Source organism: Dasypus novemcinctus, chromosome 25, assembly GCF_030445035.2.
Source record: "Dasypus novemcinctus isolate mDasNov1 chromosome 25, mDasNov1.1.hap2, whole genome shotgun sequence".
NCBI classification, from domain to species: Eukaryota; Metazoa; Chordata; class Mammalia; order Cingulata; family Dasypodidae; genus Dasypus; species Dasypus novemcinctus.
The window spans coordinates 49,494,189-49,516,653 of NC_080697.1; the positions used below are offsets into that span (position 1 = coordinate 49,494,189).

Sequence of the window (22,465 nt, forward strand, 5' to 3'; positions counted from 1 at the left end):
TTTGGAAGAGATGTTTTTGCAGGAGACCAGTCTGTATAAAAGGTGAGCTTTTGAAATGCTACAGTAAAGGGAGGTTCTCTTTTTCACCCTTTCTGACCACATGGCATCAGTAAGGAGAGATTTAATCCAGATTGTCCTGGGTGGGCATGTAGGAATTCAATCTGGTAAAATGATCCAAAATGAGACGATCTAAGCTGCTCTGTAAATGTCACATATCTATGATAAAATTTGCGTCATGTAAAGGTCATTGTGAAAAGCACTCAGGATATAAAATAATATAGTCTAAGAAATCTTTCAAAGGCAGTAACTATGCTTTTGCAGGGGAGCCGAGCTGTTTATTTATAGAAATAGATGTATGGGGATATAAAATAGCTAGCTATGTTTTAAATACAGAGTGAGTAACCAGTACATTTCAGACTTGGCTTTTCAATTGTCAAATGAAAGTAAGGTTTCATTTTAGGTAGAACAGATGCAAGAGTTCTTATTTCCAACTGGAATATAAAGTTATGCGTAATATTTTTCATGTTTATTCTCATGTGTCCTCTCTTCTAAGGAGACTGATTTTTTGGTTCCTTGGGTCTATGCCTTTATTTTGTTGGATGCATTCTTGAACATGGCAGTTTTTCATTTATACTCTGGGAATCAGTTTTGAGACTCTGTTTATGTAGCTGGTCCCAGAGGGCAGAGGGTAGGGCACTTAGATGGAAAATTATTTGACTCGGGACACTGAGAGTGCCTGGAGGTCAGCCACATGGGATTCTCTGGTGTGAGGCTTCACATGGCAGCTAATGAAAAATTTCCACGGCCTAAAACAAACCAGCAATGGAATACAAATTCAGATACGTTGAGAAAGGGATTTGGAAGTTCGTCTGTTCATCTCAGTAATTTTAAGCAAAGAATAACTTTTCTAACTTAAAAAAATCTTTAGAGAGCTAAAGAGATTCCATAATGTTTTTTCAGCCAAGTGTTTCTGCGTTCGAAATTTTGCAGTGAGGCAATTCTTGCCTTTGTTTCCTTGATCTCTTCTCCTCATCGAAGCTTATTTTTCTCTGTTAATGTAGTTTAAACTAGAAGAGAGCTGGTAAATATCATTTGCTTTAATGAAACAGAGTTTGATTACTTTTGTTGGCTAACAATGATTCTTCTGCTATATTAGTCTTTTGGCTAAGTTTTTCTGATGACTTAAATCTTGGTGTCTTCTTTCAAACATTTTAATTATTATCAATGCTTTTCTCCTAACATCATCATTTTCCAATCTTCCCTGAGTTGCTCCATTGAAAAATAAATTAGTACTCTATTTTTGGAAGGGCCAGAATAGACTCTTGCAAAATAAAATTGCAAAATAATAATTGTTTTTGTGCTACTTAGTCCTGTATCCAAAAATTCAAACCCCATCTTGGACAAGGTCATTTGTAACTTACATGTTTAATTAATATTTGCTCAGAATCTGGCAGTACCTATTGATAGTTGTGTATCCTCTTGAATTCTGTCATCTTAGGGGTTCTACAAATTCCAAATAAACTTCATGTTTTATTAACTTAGAGAAAATATCTCTTGGGAAGGTTGTAGAAGCTGGGATTTCCTTGGGTTGGTAGAACAAAAGCCAGGGTTTGAAATCAGAAGGTCTAAGCTTGACCTAATCCCACCACTTAATAGCTGTGTGATCTTAGGGAAATGACTACATTTCTCTTGAGCGTCATTTCTGTGGTATTGAATTGGAGGAGAAAAATACTATCTTCCTTATGTTGCAAGAACTAAATAAGATAATGAATATGAAAGCATTTGAAAATAATTTAACACTTTATATGTATAGGCGTAAATATGGGTGTGTATGTGTATCACCATTTTCATGCAGTATTCATACGACACACTGGAACGGGGCTGCACAGAAGCCTTGTGATACCGAAGCAAAGACTGTGTCCCCAACGGGCTGCGCAGGGTCCCTCAGTGGAAAGTACCGTGGGGTGGAAGCCTTTGGCCCTTTTTGTCTCATTTCGTTCATTCTCATTTGATTTTCCTCTCTAAGAGCTCTCCTCTCACCCATAAGCATGTCAAAAATGCCTTTTAATGAATATCATTTCATTTTCTTGACCTTCTCCTTGGCTCACTGGGGCCATTTTTTAAAAAACGTGCTATTTTGAAATATTTTAAAAGTTACAGGACAGTTACAAAAATATTACAAACCCTATACAGAGAACTCCAGCATACCCCTCTCTCCTCTGATACGAAGATTCACCAATCTTAACATTTTCCCACACCTATCCATTTTCTGAACATTTCGGTGGAGGTTGTATACATAGTGCTCCTTGAACATTCAACACAGCCATGTGCGTTTCCTAAGAACAAGGATATTCACTTATGTAACCACCTTATGAACAGTTGTCAAGTTTAAGAAATTTAACATTGATATAAAGTATGCAATCTATGTTCCAAATTTTTCATATGTCCCAATAATGTCCCTTTGAGCCTTTTATCCTTCCTGGCTAGATCCCATCCAAGATTATGCATTGCATTTAAATGTCATTGTGTGCTTTTTCCACCTTTTTAAAAAGAAACTTTAGATTACATACATGTTACATTAAAAATCTAGGGGATTCCCATATATCCCATCCCCCTACCCCTTCCAAACTTTCCCCAATTAACCACATCTTTCATTAGTGTGGTACATTTGTTACAATTGATGAACACATATTGAAGCATTGCTACTAGACGTGGTCTGTAGTTTACATTATGGTTTATGCTTTGCATGCACCGTTTTACAGGTTTTGACAAAATGTGTAATGACCCGTATCTGTCATTGCAATATAGAGCAGCACAATTCCAGTGCTGCAAAAGTGCCCCATGATGCACCTATTCTTTCCTCTCCCACCCCTCAGAAACTCCGGTGACCTCTGTCTTTATATCAATGTTACAAGTTCTTCCATTACTAGAATAGTTAAGTCTTCTTTGGTCCATGGTTGCATTTCTCCTTTGTTTGTTCATTCCTCAATCTTGAGGATTTTGGAATGGTGATGCCTGCTCTACTTCTGATTGAGAGGGGACTTAGCTCCCATGGGGCACATGGATGGAACTGTCTTGCTTGGAATTGTAGATACTCTGGTTTTTGGGATGGGCATTGTCCATTATCATCCTTTGTTAGTTGTCCTGGGCGACTCCAATGAACTGGAGAGTAGGTGTGGTCTGCAACTCTGCTGCGATTCAGCCAGCATATGAAGAGCTGGAACATTTAAGTCTCTGGGTCTTACATTTAATAGGCATTGTGCTTATTATAGCTTCAAATGAAATGGGCAGGAGAACCATGTATAGTTTAACTCTGATACAGTGGGGAAACAGGTTAACATATATTCCAAGGCTAGGCCCACCAGTGGGGTGCCGGTTTCCTGGGGTTGTCTGCCCTGCCTGTAGAGTCTAGATGTCTCTCGAGTCCTCAGAAGCAGCCCTGCGTGAGGCACTGTTTACTGTGGCAATCAGAGAGATCCTCCTGAGACGTGCATAAGCATAACCTCTGGAATGACTGCCTGACTCCCTTTGAAATCTCTTAGCCATAAAAACCCATTTGTATTTAACATTTTCCCCTCTTGGTCAAGGTCTTTTTCCAGATGCATTGCTAGCTGGTGCTTGGTAATAATCCCTCGTGCCAAGAAGACCCATACCCGGGAGTCATGTCCCATGTGCTGGGAAGGCAGTGAGTTTATATAATGAGATTCGCTCAGAGAGAGGCCACGTTTGAGCAACAAGAAGTCTTTCAGGAGGTAACTCTTAGGCAATATATATTACTAAGCTCAGTTTCAATTTCACCAGAACAATGTTCCTAAGTACAAGCATCAATATCAAGGGCCAGGGGGAATGGATATGGCTCAAGCAGTTGGGTGCCTGCCTCCCACTTGAGAGGTCCCAGGTTCAGTTCCTGGTGCTTCCTAAAGAAGATGAGCAGCTACAATGAACTGATGCAATGAGCTGATGAAAAAGCAGACACAATGAACAGGTAGCAAATGTGGGTTCAAGGGGTTGGGTACCTGCCTCCCACATGGGAGGTCCCAGGTTCAGTTCCTGGTGTTTCCTAAAGAAGATGAGCAGATACAATGAACTGATGCAATGAACTGATGAAAAAGCAGACACAATGTACAGGGAGCAAATGTGGGTTCAAGGGGTTGGGTACCTGCCTCCCACATGGGAGGTCCCAGGTTCAGTTCCTGGTGCCTCCTAAAAGATGATGAACAGGCAATGAGTGGACACAATGATCAGAGAACAAGAGGTTACAATAAACAGAGACAATGAGCAGAGACAACAAGCAGACACAAGTAGAAGGCACACCAAGCAGACAATGAGCAGACAGATGAAGGAGCCACCTGGGGGCGGGGCATTAATATCAAGGGCCTGTTGTATTGGTCTGTCCTCCTTTGCGAGGCACTGCCCGTGTACTCTGGATATTCTTGCCATTCTGTTGGAGAACGTAGCAGGACTCCCCAGGATATAATTCAACATTCCATTGCTTATTGTGTGGATCTCCACCCACCATGACAACACCCCATGACCACATGAACACATTTGTATCCCATAGAGGCATGCCCTAGGTGCACCCCTCCCCACACATCCCCCCACCACTGATATCCTGCACCGCTGATCCTCCCCTGCCATAGTTGTAACCCTTCTGAAATACAAAAGCTTCCCCCAAAAGCAAAGCCAAATATTTTTGTTTTTTGCTTTGTGACTTTTATAACCATAAGATCTGTTATCTTTTAAGTCTATTGACAATGTATGTTCCCTCTTGTGATTTACCCTCACTGGAGATCTTTATTTTTCTATTCAGCGTCAATATATTGCCTGTTGTCCTTTCTTTTTCACTTTATTTTCAAAAATGCTTTAGATTATTCCAAATTTTTCATATGTCCCAATAACGTCCCTTTGAGTCTTTTCTCCTTCTGACTAGATCCCACCCAGGATTATATATTGCATTTAAATGTGATTGTGTCTTTAGTTGCTCTTTCTCTTTTTTAAATTATGGGTACATACATGTGACATAAACTTTCTGATATCAACCACTCCCAAGCACACCATTCAATGGAATTAACCGCATTCACAATGTTGTGGTAACCTCGCCAACATTCAGTACTAAAATTTTTCCATTTCCCCAAATAGAATCCCTACACCCCTTAAGCACTAACTTCTCATTCTCCCTGACCCCCAACCCTGGTAATCTGTACTCTAATTTCTGCCTCTGTACCTTGCATATTCTCTGATATTTTTCTATGTAGTTATTATGGGACTTAAATTTTTTTTTAAAGATTTATTTTTTATTTATTTCTCTCCCTTCTCCCCCGGCCCCTCAGTTGTCTGCTGTCTGTGTCCATTCACTGTTTGCTTTTCTGTGGGACTTAAATTCAGCATTCTAAATCTATAGTAATCTCATTTGCTTTTATGCCAAATTAACCTTAACAGTATACACAAACTATGTTCCTATATCCCTCCATCCCCCCACATTCTTGTCCTAAATTACAGGTTTATAGATCATGAGTCCAAAGACACTGACTTGTCATTACATTTTATGGATTTGCATTTTAGATCTCAGAAGAAGTAAAAAGTAGAGTTACAAATCCAAAATATCATAGTACTGGCATTTATATTTGCTCATGTCGTTACCCTCCCTGGGGATCTTTATTTCTTTATTCGGCATCAATATATTGTCCATTGTCCTTTCTTGCAGAGCTCTCTGTGACATTTCTTGTAGGGCAGGTCTAGTGGTAGCACACTCCCTCAGCTTCTGTTTATCTGTGAAGGTCTTAATCTCTCCATCATTTTAAAAAGGATTTTGCTGGGTATGGAAATTTGGTTAACATTTTTTTGTTTTCAGCACTTCAAATATGTCATCCCACTGCCTTCTTGCCTCTGTGGTTTCCAATAAGAAATCTTATTGAGGATTCCCTGGATGTGATATGTTGTTTCTTTCTTAAGGCTTTCATAATTCCCTACTTATCTTTGGCATTGGACAGTTTGATTCTAATATGCAGTGGCATGGATTTATTTCGGTTTATCCTGTTTGGAGTTCATTGAGTGTCTTGGATTTATATATTCATGTTTTTTTGTTAAATTTGGGAAGTTTTCAGCCATTACTTCTTTATTCTTTCTGCCCCTTTCTCCTTTCTTTTTCTTCTGGGACCCTCACAATGCATATATTGGTAAAGTTGGTGTTGTTTCACTGATTCCTCAGGCTTTCTTCACTTTTCTTCTTTCTGCTCCTCAGGTAGAATGATTTCAGTTGTCTTATCTTCAAGTTCACTGATTCCTTCTTCTATAAGCTCCAATCTGCTGTTGAACCCTCCTAAGGAATTTTAAATTTCTGTTACTGTGGTCTTCACCTCTCTTTGGTTCCTTTTCACAACTTCTATCCCTCTATTTATAATCTCTTTGTTTTCATCTATCATTTTCCTGATTTTCCTTTAGTTCTTTGTCCTGTGTTTTACTTTAGCTCTTTAAGCATTTTTGTGAACCATTTAAAAAATCTCTTAGTGATATATTAATATATTATCCCTGGAACTTAAGACTCTAAGGTGTCTCTTCCTTAAGCTTGTACCTAGCTAGTATCTGACAGAGCTTTCTTTGGATGCCAGGTGCTAACAACAAAAACAACCAAAAAGAAAAAAAAAAAAAAAAAAAAAAGGAAAAAGAAAAACCACCTTCCCAGTCTTCGCAGATTGATCTGTGCAAGAGCTCTCTTTCAGATCTTATCCCTACAATGAGATTGGACACTAGCTCCTGGTCAAATACAGGGGCCTCCCCGATCCTTTCTGTGCACACATCTTGTCTTGGACATGCTTGTGTGGCCCTAGGAATCCCCCTTTTTACATCATTCTGAATGTCCCCTCTTCCCTGGGAAAGTTTCTTCATGGTCCTGGGCACTGAACATTATGCCCTTCCACCAGCACTCCCTTGCCCCAGGACTGCTGTCCCACAGTGTTCTGTAGGAGCGTTCTGAGAGCTGTCTTCTGCTTGCAGGGCAAATTCTGGGCTGTTAAGTGCCTGAGGCCACGGGAGACAGATTGGACTTGATATATGTGCTCCCACTATTGTACAAGGGTGACCTTGCTCTCCTGGAACCAGGACTGGGGATCCAAACTGAGAGTTTGGGCCAGTGCCATGCTGATCCAGTGCGGGGTGATAGAGGGGTCAGAGGGGTGCCAGGAGAACCTCCTGCTTCTAAGTGGATGTTTATTTTATTGGGTACTCACCCTCTAGGTCTTGCTGGTCTTTCAAATCTTCACTGGGGGTGATGGAGCCTTGATGCATCTCCCTCTGCCTTCTTGATCATGACAGGGCACTGAGGCCATTGGAATCTGATTCTTTCTGTACTAGCTCTTCTGCCCACGATCGGGGTCATCCACAAATCTGCAAGGCACACACTTTGAATCACCCAAGGTGATGGAGAGGACTTCATACCTCATGAATCTTACCCTGATTGGGGATTCCCTGAAAGAAAACCTGGATTATTCTTGCCTTGGCACCTTATAAAATGTCTCATTTCATTTTCTTTATGCCTAACAGCCAGTTCCAGGTCTAAAAACAGCAAGACATTTCAGATCTGAAAGTGTGTGAAAGACAATTCTGCTTTTAAGTATTCACACTTTCACACTGCTTGTATTATTTGCCTTGCTTCCTTCTGTTCTCTTCGTTCGCTTCCTGTTTAGTTTAATACATCTGAAATAAACCATGATTCAGTTTTGGAAGTTTAGCAGAGTGTCCTAAGATAAATTTCCTACATCTTCTCTCTTTAGCATGCTTCCCTCTGGATCTCTCTAACTGTGGACCCAGTAAGGGGATTGAAAACAGGCTAGTTGAGTGGGGCTGCCGCCCCCCTGCTCTGCCCTATCACTCTTCCAGCGCTTCCTGGAGACACTCTGACTCCTTGTTTGAAATTCAACCCACTTGGCAGAAATGATCCTAGATAAGGCCATGTCAGAGTTTATGTGCCCGTGTTGTCTCTCAGGTTGGATGTACTCTGTAATCGGACGCTTATGAAATGAAACTCAATTCACTTTGGGGCTGTTTCCATGTGGCTGCTCAATTCCTCTTATGCAGCAGTGTCCCGAGGGAGCAATTGGATATTGAGACGTGCTCAAAGATGTCCTGGGGAAGTCACAAACCATTTTAATCATGTGCTAATCTAATCTGGAGCACATACTATTTTGTATTACAGTTACCGGGATTGTGGGTCTGAAAAAACTCTACCTCTTATGAAAATCCAAACTTCCCCTTGACACCTCAAGTGATCTAAACACAAGGTGTATATGTCAGAAGATAAATGCTGGGATATCTGAATGCAAATGTTATCATGATCTACAAAAGTTTATCAATACCATTCCAGAATTTTCAAATAAGCAAGCATAGATTATAGTATTCAGGAATGTATTACAGCTCGACAAGGGAGGAAAAAATAGGGTGCTTTAGAAGTAGATGTATATTGAAATGCTTTGCAGGCATACAGTATGAGGCAAATAAGAGAGGATCATTAGAGACAGTACAGTTATATCCTGCATTTTCCATACTATGGAACACAGATTGTTAATAATTTCTCTGCACATATTCCCAGGACAGGCAAGCTCCATTTCTGGTTCAGTGCCGTATAGCTTCTGAGTGAATCCTCTGCCTGCTCCCAGTTGAAACTTTGGAAGACTTTTGGACTCTGGACAGTTTTTAAAAAATGAACTGGTTTATATTAGAAACAACCACAATTGGATGATCTTTACAGTACATTTTACTTTGACTCTGAAATAATTGTTGGTTTGTGTACATTCCTAAAATAGAAATGAAGCAAGTATCAGCGGATATAGCAATTCTTTAGCACCCAGCAATGTACGGAAGGACAGGGCTCACGAAGATGGCTGCAGTGAACGGGCCGCCCAGTGTTAATCTCCTGTTTCGCGCTCACTCGGTTTATTATCCCTCCAGGTGATGTTCAGATCCCAGGACCTCCCACCAACGTCCATGCTTCAGAAATCAGCAGAACATATGTCGTCCTCAGCTGGGACCCACCTGTTCCCCGCGGCAAGGAGCCATTAGTGTATTTCATTGAGAAGGTACTGTGCAGTCGCATTTCCTGAAAAATCAAACCTCCGCATGATCCTACATTATTTTATTTAAGGTGTCACTATCAAATCAGTCATTACAAGCATGTCATCATTACTTGAGCTACGAAGCTCAAACTGGTGGGCTGGACTGGTGAAAAGAGTTCTAGAAGGGGGATTGACATTAGGATAATTGTGTCCTAGATTTGGCTTTGCTGCCACTCACATGTCACTGTACAGTTAAGGCATTGAACTTGCTGGATTTAAGAGTTTTCGACCTGCTAAAACATTCTAGGCAATTGAGCTCTGAGGTTTCCGGGAGAAGCTGGGAGGAGGAAGACAGCTGTTGCTTGCAGCGCTGGTTCATAAGCCCTTTGACCGCTTGGTGGCGATCTTGTAGAGGGAATTCACACTTCAGATGGGGAAGGGTTAGAATCACAGATCATTGGCTTGATTACTTTTTTGACTCGGTGGCATATAAAGAAATATACTGTACATTGCAGCCCTGTACACACACACACACACACACACACACACACACACAACTGAAGAAAATTCAAAAAAACTACATCCTTACTGCTTGCATGTGATGCTGTCTCTCTTTCTTTAATTTGTCCTATTTCATTAAAAAATGTTGGGCCCATCTAATTTGATTTCATGACTCACTACTCACTTTTGCGTTGTGGACGATAGTTTAAAAAACTTCTAGGTTACCAGTCCTGTAACTATGGTTTCGTGATACCAAATTTATATTATAATGTAATACGTATAATGCAATGTACATAATGAACATATTTTAGAATATAATATACAATATATAAAATATATACTACAAGAATATAGCACAGTGCAATTACATGAAGCATCACAGAAGTAGAAATGGAAATGAAAAAATATTTCTGACTACAAAATGTATCATGGCCTCTCATCTCCACTAGTTATGCTCAACAGTTAATTACCTATAGGGTGGTAGTTGGACATATTCCAGGGTAAAGTGTTAACATCACCTGCGGGTGGTAAAATACAGTCATTTACTTTATGAGAAATCCCAGTGGTCAGCCCCACATGTGGCACTACCTGAAGGTGAGAGGGACTCTCTTTGGAGCTATTGTCCTACTCATCCACAACCAATGCCAGAAATATCAGGGATTAGCAAAAAGAAAAAAAAGAGAACAACATCATTGAGTTCGCAGGTTCACAGCAATTCATTTTTTAACTACCTGCTGCCCATCGTGAAGGAGCAGCTCTCGGATGGGCTGCAGGACATAGATTTTGAAGAAGAGGAAGCTTCTGAGGGCCAGAGATCCTGTGCGAGCACCCCAGGAAGTGGGGTAGCCTGAGGTCCCGGCTTGCTGGAGCCCCGCCACGCGGAAGCAGAGAAGTGGAGGGGACAGTTAGCTAACGTGGGCAGGGCAGGCTCCGTCTACGTAACATTACTTCTTGGTGCACTTAGGTGCACCAGGCTAAAAAGAACCACAAGAATATTTGTACCTCATTTTTTTCTTCTGTCTATATTTTCTTGTTATGTTAAGATCAGACCTGCAATTATGTGAAGTGCACCTGGGTAATTAACACAACTGATTCTAATCAATCCATTACATCACATTTTAGCATATAATTAACAATAACTGCGGATTTCCGAGTAAAAATATTTAGCATATAGTGAGAAATGAGCATGGATTCCCCTATGAACTAGCCGTGTTTGATAATTACAAATTTAATGATAGCTGAAATGCTCTTTCTTCTGAGCAGACTCGCTTTTGGCACGTTGCCTAGTTCCTTGTATTTTGAGGCTTGTGAGTTCAGCAGTCTACAGTGGATCACATCTACTTAGTTTTTTGCTTGGAATTAAGACAGCGGTGATTTGTTCGTACTCATGTGCCCCAAGCATACGCAATAGCCCGAGTTGCTCCCGCTGAAAGGACACAGAGCTACCCGCTTTCCTCCAGTCCCTACTTAAAGGATGGACAGGTGGGGCACCCTTTTGGCTCCCTCGCTCTTCTGTGGCTCCTAGAGGAGTGGTATTAAGTGCCTTGAGTTCCTCTTCCCTCCTCTCACAGGGGGTTCTTTCCTCTGACTGATCCCAGCTGAGGCTTTCATGCTATTTTCCCTTGTTTTTCCTCCCCTCTTACTATCACCTCCCAGGTTTCCATTGTCCAGCTGAGAACACAAACGTGGTCCTGAACAACGAGTAGGGACATAGGGCACTGACATGGAAACTACCGTGACTGCCTTGTGTGAGAGATGAGAGAAAACTTCTCCTTTAAAATCGAAGCTGAGCTGCTCTTTGAAATGGTTTTCACAGTTTTTTTTAGCAATTTTTAAATAGGGCCAATGTATACAACTCTTACTACTCTGAATTACTTTCAAGGTGGATTTTATCTCTACAGGGAAGAAAATTAAATAGAAATACGTAATCAAGGCTTTTAAAGTAATTACCAATGGCAAAAATAAAACACACAGTTTAGAAAATTTGGAAAAGACAGAGATGTTCTAAAGAATTAAATTAAAATATCAAAATTCCAGCACATCAAATAACTTTTATTAACACATGATATGTCTTTATAGTCTTTTTCTGTATAGATTTTTAAAATGTACTTGGTTTTATATTATATATACAATTTGTATCCTGTATTACACTTGACAAAATAAATATAAAATAGCATAATTCCTTTAATCAGATTAAAGATCTTTATATAACAATTTGAAAGCTACCAGTTATTTTAATATATGAATATATCGTATTTTTATATCTTTATTGCTAGATATGTAGATTGTAATAATTTTCCACTATTATAAATAGCTGCAATATAGTAACATTCTAAAGTGATATATCAACAGTTTAGTTATGATGTAATTTTACAAATATACTCCTAATATTGTCTTTATGTACAGTACACTCCATTTTGTTAGAAGTACAACCTATGTATCAATTCCCTTACATTTTCTATATTTTATTCCCTTTAGAATAAAACTTTGTATTAGCAAACATTTTTAATTTTGGATAATCTTTTACCTACTTCTCCACATTGAATTCTCTGTATTCAATAAAACTTTTATTGATTGCCCATTATATGCAGGATGATATGGACATACCTACAATATAACTTCATTTGCTAGAATGGAATATTCCCTTTGACATCTTTTAGGGAACTCTAGTTTTTTTAAGCAATCAATTTTATTCATATATATTAATAAAACATAAATCCATCCAAAGTTTACAATCCATTGTATTCAGTATAATCAGATTGTGCATTCATCACTTCCACCATTTTTAGAGAATTTTCATTATTCCAATAATAAATAAAAAACAAACAAAACTCGTCACTTCTCAATCTCTCTATGCTTCCCCTGCCGTACGTAGCTGCTATTCTGTTTCCTTCTCTCTCATATTAATACATTTGTACTTATGTTTTGTAAATACAGTTTATATGTGCAATATCACCCATATTCGTGTTTTGTGTGAGGTTTCTCTCTGGTATTCAGTCCCGTGCTACATTCTTTGGCTTTCCTTCTAGTGATATACACGACCTTAGACTTTCCCTTTCAACCATTGTCATACTCATATAATAGCTCTACTAGTTACAGATACCATGCTGTGCTTTCACCATTTCTAGTCATTTCCAAAGACTTACAAACAACCTTTTCACCCATTCTGCACAGATCGACCCCCAGTTTTCCATCCCTCCCCTTCTTCCGTTTTCTGGTGGCCCATATGCTAATGATGAGCTCCTTGAGTAATTCCTATTTTGCATAATTCCTGTTTCTCTTCTCAGTCCATAGTTGGCAGTGGGACGTGGCAGCGCGTCAATGCCCAGATGGCGGTGAGGTCTCCCCGATACGCCGTGTTTGATCTCGCTGAGGGGAAGTCATATGTGTTTCGGGTCTTGTCGGCGAATAAGCATGGCCTGAGTGACCCGTCAGAAATAACTGCTCCCATTCAGGCACAGGACACAATTGGTAAGTTATTGCAGAGAATACCAAGATCTATGACAGGCTTCAAAATAAAACGGCTTTGGACAAACACGAAAAAGCATTAATAAAGACATATTGCACATGAGCTAAACTTTAAGTGGCTCTAAATTTCATTTTGCAAGAGATTAAGAGTTCTCTGGCATATTTTAATTGATTCTCAACATTTCTCCAACATTCTATCTTCTTATGAAGCCAATCAATGAATTAATAATATTTTTAGTCAGTGGTCACTTTTCAAAAATCCCCACTCTAAATTCACCCGTTCATTGCCCTTATGGTTCGAAGACCTCTCTCTGAAGAGGTAAAATACAAATTCTAGAGATTCTGGATTGATAGCCGCTCCAGAGTTGTAGCCATTAAAAAGAGGCTTTGCATCCTTCCAAGCCATTGTGTTAAAGACATTTTAGTTATCAGGCCTTCTAATTTTGAGTAAGTAGATGCCTAATTTACTTCCCCCTTTATGCCACATTTTTCTGAGAAGGACAGATATCCAGAAAAACAAAAGAACAGACCCGACACGGGAATCGAGTCATCCAGCTGCTCCAGCCGTCGCCGGGTGTCAGTCTGATTTCAGCCTAGGCGTCACGCTTCCTCACCCACAGTTCCTTGCAGTGGGAGCCTGTGTCAAGCTAAGCACTGCAAGGCTGTGGGACCACAGGCTTGGCAAGCCCTTGCTGTCTTTCAGTCAGCGTCCCAGCCTTTTTCACTTTATGGCACATGTAGAAATTGACGGTAATTGCCCGGGACGCTGGGGCTTGTGGATGGGGCAGCCTGTGGGCAGGAGTCAGCGCCCAGAGCTCCGGCCGCGCCAAGGGCGAAGGCGTCTGTGACCCCTGCTCACCTGTTGCCCTTGGAAGCCCCCACTGGGCTTGGGGCACTGGGTGAGAAACTGATTCAGTTTTGAATCCTTTTACTCATTTCGAGGAATCTCACAGAAATGTGTTTCACATTCTTAAAATTGATATATTCCTAAAATAGCTATGACCCAGTTAGGTAAAAGCATGGATGTCAACAGGTGATCTTTTTTTTTTTTTTTTTAATAATTGATATTTATTTTTACTCCTTTTATTTTATTTTTAAAGATTTGTTTATTTTTCTCCAATTCACCCCCACCCTCCCACCCCGGTTGTCTGTTCTCTGTGTCTATTTGCTGCATGTTCTTCTTTGTCCGCTTCTGTTGTTGTCAACGGCACGGGAATCTGTTTCTTTTTGTTGCGTCAGCTCTCCATGTGTGCGGTGCCATTCTTAGGCAGGCTGCACTTTCTTTCATGCTGGGCGGCTTTCCTTATGGGGCACACTCCTTGCACATGGGGGCATGTGGGGCTCTCCTATGCAGGGGACACCCCTGCATGGCAGGGCACTCCTTGCGCGCATCAGCACTGTGCATGGGCCAGCTGCACACGGGTCAAGGAGGCCTGGGGTTTGAACCGCGGACCTCCCATGTGGTAGGCGGACGCCCTAACCACTGGGCCAAGTCTGTTTCCCAACAGGTGATCTTTTAAAACTGACTTTGGTAGAGGGACGGGTGATTTCATGACAGTAATTCTTTCTTTCATGAACAGGAAGTGGAAAGAGAGGAAGAGATAAGAGTCTAGAAACTCCTATTTTTTCCCCTCTGGTTGTGAGTCCATCATTTGCTTCCCTATTCCTTTTTCTCTCATCAAAGTTTCATTTAAAGCCACATACCTGGGTTGCACTCCCTGTAGAATAATGGACTTAAAGACCTCTGACATACCTTCCTCTGATACCATGAACTGAGTACAGACTGATGTCTTGCTTTGCCAGGATTGCGATTACAAATACTGCAGACTGGTTGACTTGAACAACAGGCATTTGTCTCACAGTTTTGAGGCTGGAGGTTCAAAATCAGGGAAATGGCAGGGCCGAGCTTCCTCTGAAGCTGGGAGCTGGGGTGGTGGCTTGCTGGCACGCCTTAACTCCCGCTCTGCCCCCATCACTTGGCCTTCTGTCTCCTTCTGCCTCTTACTCCTACTGTGTCGAGGGACTTTTCTGCTCCAAGGACTCCAGTGGCACTGGACTCAGGCCCACCCTGATTCACTTTGGCCTCACCTTAACTAATAACCCATTCAAAGATCCTATTTACTAGTGACTTCACATCCAAGGGACCGGGGGCTGGGACTTGAACCTGTTAGGACATATGTTCACTTGCATAGGGAGTTTGCATAGTCATGAATTAGTCTACTATGAGATATAAAAAATCACGCACTTCTTTTCTTGAATATATTACATGTTAAGTCTAAGAAATCATTTTGTCTTCTCTGCAAGTTGTTCCTTCTGCTCCTGGCCGGGTACTTGCTTCAAGAAACACAAAGACATCCGTTGTGGTTCAGTGGGACAAGCCGAAACATGAAGAGGACCTACTGGGCTACTACGTGGACTGCTGTGTGGCGGGAACCAACCACTGGGAACCGTGCAACCACAAACCCGTGGATTACAACAGGTGGCCACTTCGCCGTGACTCCTCCTCACCTCCCCGTGGCCTTGAAATCGTATTAAAATGCAATACTTCTCTTCTTTAGCAAGAAGTGCAATCAAATATGAACTACATGGTCCTCCTTACAGACTATGCTGGAAAAAGACCTGTAGACTTTCTTTATGAATCTATTTTCTTATTCACTCATGGGGAATGTATCATTTTAAAGTTTTGACCACTTAAATTGGCCAACTTTTGATGACCCAGTTGTTAAATACTTGGTTGAAATGATTTGTCTATTTACAAGAGAACCTTTCCAGAACCTTCGTTTTCCTGATGTAGTTAGCATTTGAGATTTATCTTTGAATAAGAGAGTTAAAATAGCGACTGGAGTGTGAAAGTAGTTTTATTTTTCCTTACTGATGTCTCAGACTTTTAAAATTGCTTTGTTCAAATAACCAGCAGTCTTTTACATTAGCCCTCAATTGAGAAAAACAACAACAGTGAGGCCAGGTTTCTCTCTGGGAGGGGGCAGTTGGAAGAAAGATGTTAGCTTCCTTTGCAGTGGAAAGCAAGCATCTCTCCTTTTGGAACTGACTCACTCCAGTTCCACACTGAGTGTGCACGGCTTGTCTGAGATTATTAGCTTTTCCCATGATATGCTTTTAAGGCAAATATAGGCAGCTGTCAGAATGCTGTTTGTGGATAGATTATCAATTATGGCTCAGCCATTTTTTTTTCCTCTTTAAATCTTTTTAAATAAATTGGAAAGGCTGTGGCTAGAAAAGAAGATGTAATGGAGGAGAATAACAGATTTTACTCCCAAAACTATAGCCAGGAAATGTAGAAGGATCTATCAGAATAAAAAAAAAATTTTTTTTTCCAGCACAGGGATTTGTAAATGGTTAATAAATGTTTGCTGAATGAATAAGATAAATCATAATTGCTTACATTTACTGAGCACTTACCATGCGCAAGACCACTGTGCCAAGTACTTTACATTTACCCTTACGACAGTGCTGTGAGGAAGGTATTATTCTCCACATTTTACTGACGGGGAAAAAATAAGTCTTGCAGAGGTTTAGGAACTTAATTAAGGACATAAAATTTGCAAGTAGCAAAGCCAGCTTTCAAGCTGAGTCTATCTGCCTTCAAAGTCTTAGCCTTTAGCCACTACATTATAACTACGTCCCATTAAGTTTTATATACGAGTGGTTTTTTTTTTAGGTAAGGCATTGAATACTTTTTTATAATGGACCGACAAAATGTGGAAATAAAGGGAGAGTCACAGGGTAAGTAACATTGACAAGGTCGCTTAGGACTGACGGATGTGCTTCCTGTGCCCAAGCCCCCAGCAATTCACATCAAGGAGTTGAGGGCCAGTAGCTTCAGCTATTAGTATAATTAGGTGCTCTTATCTTACGTTTTGACCCTAGAATGTCGATTTAAATGAACTAAAATTGGAAATGAACACGGATGTTCGGTGGACACATACAAGGCACTTGAAAAGTAAACTTCGTTTCAGACCACAAAAAACACTTTTTATGTAGTCTTCAAAGTGGTTTCTGCTTCTGCTGTGGGGAAATAAGGTGGAACGTGGAAAGCCTGACTCTCATTCATGTTTTTCCCAGGTTCGTTGTGCATGGCCTAACGACTGGAGAGCAATATATCTTCCGAGTTAAAGCTGTTAATGCTGTGGGGACGAGTGAAAATTCACAAGAGTCTGACATCATTAAAGTCCAGGCTGCCCTCAGTAAGTAATTCAGCTCCAATTTTCAGTTCTCCAGTACATTTTAATTTCTGCATGAATAAACATTTATGATGCCATTTGGAGTATTACCAGAGGAAAAAAGTGGATGTAAATTGTTGAACAGAGAAGGTGCAATTCTTTTGAAGCCTCTCGTCAGTTGGCTACTTGTCTTGGAAATGCCAGTGTGAGAGGGAGAAAGGATAATATGCTAATAAGATGCAAATTTAAAAAGGAAATTATTATTAGAAGTTACTTTGTTTCTGAATGCCAATGCCTGTATTTAGGTATGGATTTCTTTTTTCAAAAGAGATGCAAAATAGAACAGTGTCAGTGGACTTTTTAGCTATTCGTAGTTGAAGGAACTTCAATCAATTCTTTCAGAGAATTTCAATTGTTTTTATAACTTTGTGGCTTTGTTTGTAAATTGTGATCTTTTACATTTATTAGCATTTTGATCAAAATGAACAATTCAGGTCCTAAATCTCAAATGATGGTCCGTAGAAAAGTTGATCTATAAAGCTCTGTTTAATAATTATTGCTTTGGTTATATGGCAATAAACATACCGCCCTACTTAAACATATTTAGGAACATTTTGAAACACTAATGTCACACATTACATATTTTGAACCACAGTAATGTCTTTTCACTTCTGAGAAAAAGGTTTTGTTCTTTATATACTAATGTCTCTAACTAAATTTATGAACATTTAAGATATTAAGATTTCTCTTTTAATAATATTGTTACCAGAATGGTCAAGGAATGCCAAATCTGATAGTACCCAGGTGGCCACAATAACAAAAAGTCATTTATTTATTAATTTTTTTGTGTTAAGGTCAATTTTCTTATCTCCTTTCAATTTTTTTCAGAAGAGACTTTCCCACTTACCTCTTGAAGTCATTCCCACTAAATAAATGCCAATCATTTCACTTTTTATTGTATAATAAAAAATAGCTTATTTCTAGCTCACATTTATCTCAAGCAGCAGAGGAAGACCATATCTAAATTACTTAGAGTCGAGGGAAAAAAGTAAGGCACAGGTTTTCTCAGCCTGCTTGGAAAAGATTGCCATTTTCCACTATAGTGCTTAAGAAAAGGGAAATATGAACTCATGCACATTTAAATTAATGTGAAGTTTCGATAAATATGGTGAAAACTAAAACTCACTAGTCCAAATAATATTGTCCATCATTGGCCATGGGAGAGGTAGTTGTTATTCTTTATGTCTTTCTCAAAGTTTTCTCTAAGAGTGCAGAGGGGGAGATCTGTTGTTTCAAATGGCCAAGTCAGATTTAAGTAATTCATTGCCCTCAAATGATGGAAATAGTGAATGGACGTATTTAGAAATAAATATATACGAGTGTCACTTTTTAAAAAACTTACTCTTGAAAGGTAGAGTTAAAAGATTTTTGTTAAAAGGTAGGGCAAGAAATGACCAGACGGCCAGAGTATCTAGGGTCATTCTCGAGCTGACTCATTTGCTTTCTGAAATGCTGGAGCTGACCGTGTAGTAGGATAAAGAATCCTGAGCTAGGATTTGCGGTAACTTTCATGCTTGTTTTGCTCTGTAGCTGTTCCGTCCCATCCGTATGGAATTACACTTCTGAACTGTGACGGCCATTCTATGACTCTTGGTTGGAAGGTGCCGAAATTCAGTGGCGGTGCAGCAATTGCTGGTTATTATATAGATAAGCGCGAAGTACATCATAAAAATTGGCATGAGGTCAATTCTTCGCCCGTTAAAGAGAGGATCTTCACGGTTTGTTTGCTTGTTTATTTATCTTCCCCTTGTGATTGTACATTTTGGTAGACTCATTCATTCACTCTTTTTTTCCTGAGAAGAAATGAAGAAGTCAAGTCAAGGAACTTGAACAGGCTTGACAATTCATTAAGGAAACTGTGGAGAATGCAGCCAGGGCGCTTAGGCTCCACCACTGTGTCCTTGTTTTGCTAAGCTACAAGCTCCTTGTTGGCAGAGATTCAGTCTTGGTGTCTTTTTTTCATCAGTGAATAGCGTAGTGCCTGGTGGATAGAGTAGGTACTGAGCAAGTGATTGTTAAAGGGTGATGATGCCTCTCTGCTGTTGGCCACCATTTTCCTAAGAAATGATTGTACTTCAAGCCTCTGAGTAAGTCCCTTGCTCAAGTACCCACTGTGCCCAGGTGGAGAGATTAGAAAGAACCTTGACTTTGGACTCAAATCCATACTCTAACACTTGGCAGCTCTTGAGCTTTATAGTTAATCTCTTTGAGCCTTCGAATCCTCATTTGAATGATGTGACTAGTAATATTGATCTCACAGGGCTTTTATTTTTTTGGATATAAGCAAATGAAAGAAGTGTTCAGTATTATACCTGGCGTGTGGCAAGTGCTTGAAATGGTGGCTCTCATCATTACCACAATGGAATGACCAATCTATCTCCTATGACTTGCTTAAGATATAAAATAAAGCTTTAATTTCTTCTTGGAGGGAAATGTCTTAGAAGATCTAATCTCTGTCTCTAGAACATTCTGCTCTACATTATAATTGTATTGCCTCAAAATTAAATTTTGGTGTGACAGTATTGATACTTTGCCCACGTTCAACATTTACTGTGCCTAAATGTTCCTTATTGGGTCACATATTCCTCAGAAAAATATCCACTCATTTACTAAATACTAGCTATTCCAATCAGAATAAAGAATTCTGTCTTTCAGAAGATAAAGCAGTTTGAGCTCATCAAACCTTGCTTTGGAACCTCATGATTTCTTTTCAGAGACCATGTTTGTCTAGAAATCACTTTTGTTCCCACTAACTCTGCTGTAAATCTAAGTGAACGGTTTTACCAACTCAGGGATGCCGATGTAACTCAGTGGTTGGGTGCCGGCTTCCCACATATGAGGTCCCAGGTTCGATCCCCAGCCCCTGGTATCTGAAAACAAAACCAAAAACAAAGTGAATGGTTTTAATCAAAAGAACTCCCTTTTACTAAAAAAATAATTAATAATTATTAATTATTTAATTAACTTTAAGGCAGTACCAGAAATTCATCCCAGGACCTCCTATGTGGGAGGCAGGTGCTCAACCACCAAGCTGCATCCTGTCCCCACACTTTTTGAATTACAACCCAGACAGAATCCACATACTTCCCAAATATAGCGGTTCACCATAGAAATTTAGCAATCTTAGAAACCCCTATCATCTAACAAGCACCCTTAGGTATGGGTGGTGGTGAGAGAGGTTGACAGGTTTCTCCAGTGTCACACAACTCGGTCCCAGACCTGGAAAGCAGGTCTGTCTCCAGCCCAAGGCTTCTTTCCATCCTGCCACGTGCTGTAGGTGGTCGTCTCAGAGCAGGAAGGTGGCTTGAGAATGGGGCTCAGCTCACATCTCTGATCTCCTTGTGCTCTGTGTGGATTTGGGGCAATCATTCTGTCTCTCTGAGCCTCAGTCTCCTTCTCCGCCAAAAGGAGATCATCCTGTTCTTCTCAGAGGCATGTTATATGAAATGCATGAAGTAAAATACTTAAGATTTAATGTATGGCCTGCAACCCAACGGGCATATCCATAACTGTCCTTCAATTATTTGTCTAAAATTACCGACAAGGTCCTTCACTTTCATATTTCACTCAATAAAGCAATCATAAACACTCCTTTTCCCCAATGGATTGTTATTCATCTTTATTTCATGTATTAATTTTCAAATCTAAATAGGTAGAGGACTTGACCGAAGGCTCATTGTATGAATTCAAGATTGCTGCAACCAACCTGGCTGGGATAGGGCAGCCGTCAGACCCCAGCGAGCACTTCAGGTGTGAAGCTTGGACCATGCCAGAGCCTGGTGAGCTGCTCTTCAGTGGACACCCCACTGCGCACACGTCCTTTCTAACACACGGGTCAAAGACGTGGCTCTCCTGTGGCATTAGTCTCATTTCCCTAGCTCAGCCACAACTAGCCTCTTAGCAGCTGGCAGGCGTTCTCTCATTTTATTTTATTTTTTTATTTTTATCTTTTATGTTGCATATTTATTTTATTTCTTTCACATCCCAACAAAATGTTTCTTTCCACAAGAAATTAATCATTTTTGTGTACATTATGAGTCTCAATTACTGCTTCATAAATACTTCAGCTGTTCCTTTCACCTCTTTCTTATCCTGGGAAAGCCCTCTTAACTTTTTACATTGTATAAAATGGTACCTCTTCCTGATGGTCCAGGAAAATTGGTCTCTCCCTCTGTGCTCTTTTTTTTTTTTTTGTCTTTATTTTTTCAATATTACATAACAACGATCTCCTCCATCATCATGAGACATTCATTGCATTTGGTGAATACATCTCTGAGCACCGCTGCACCTCATGGTCAATGGTCCACACCATAGCCCACACTCTCCCACAGTCCACCCAGTGGGCCATGGGAGGACATACAATTTCCGGTAACTGTCCCTGCAGCACCACCCAGGACGATTCCAAGTCCCCAAAATGCCCCCACATCACATCTCTTCCTCCCACTCCCTACCCCCAGCAGCCACCATGGCCACTTTCTCCACACCAATGCCGCATTTTCTTCGATTACTAATCACAATAGTTCATGAATAGAATATCAGTAAGCCCCCTCTAATCCACACTCTGTTCCTCCATCCTGTGGACCCTGGAATGGTTGTGTCCACTCCACATCTATATCAAGAGGGGGCTTAGATTCCAGATGCGTCCTCTCATTTTATGTCTGGAGTAATGACCATTGTCCAGCCCTGGGGTGTTACAGTGAATAAGATGGGCCTGCATTCTGCCCTCAGAGCACGCTGAGTGATACAAGACGGGTAAAGAGAGGGTAGGAACAGCGTGACCAGCTCGAGTGTGGAGTAAGAGGAACTATAGAGGCAAACCTCACCCCGGCTCGGGGAACAGGGGATGGTTTCCCACAGTCGGGGAAGTGGCCCCAACGCCTGCTACAGGACAGGCAAGTGGTTCAGGCTCCCCGAGGAGGGGAGAGAGGGGCCAGGCAGGCCATGCACGTGCCTGGACCCTCATGCTATGAGGCTCCCCGTCTGTATGTTTGCTAAGTTTGTCCTCCTCTCAGGCCATTTAGGGTTCCTGAGGCCTCCGGGTCTAAAATATGTGATTGTTGAACATCTGCATTTATTTAGGACTCTATATTTTTGACTCTTTTCCCAAATTCTCAAGTACTGGGTGTCCATTTCTTTGCATTTGGTTAACCAGGAGCCCACTGAGCTGTGAGCTGCTCGGACATTTCTGGGAAAAAAAGACAACCCTAA

At 40.6% G+C, this 22,465-nt stretch overlaps 1 protein-coding gene across 2 annotated transcripts in view; it reads left to right on the forward strand.

The window, feature by feature from the left end:
• Positions 1 to 22,465, forward strand: part of MYOM2 (myomesin 2) — a 116,589-nt gene that overhangs the window by 40,773 nt on the left and 53,351 nt on the right. For both annotated transcript variants that reach the window (XM_058288016.2, XM_023586067.3), the window contains exons 14-19: positions 8,944 to 9,071; positions 12,836 to 13,019; positions 15,321 to 15,495; positions 17,100 to 17,221; positions 18,788 to 18,975; positions 20,910 to 21,036. In XM_058288016.2, the coding sequence (XP_058143999.1) occupies positions 8,944 to 9,071; positions 12,836 to 13,019; positions 15,321 to 15,495; positions 17,100 to 17,221; positions 18,788 to 18,975; positions 20,910 to 21,036 (924 nt within the window). The remainder of the gene's footprint in view (positions 1 to 8,943; positions 9,072 to 12,835; positions 13,020 to 15,320; positions 15,496 to 17,099; positions 17,222 to 18,787; positions 18,976 to 20,909; positions 21,037 to 22,465) is intronic.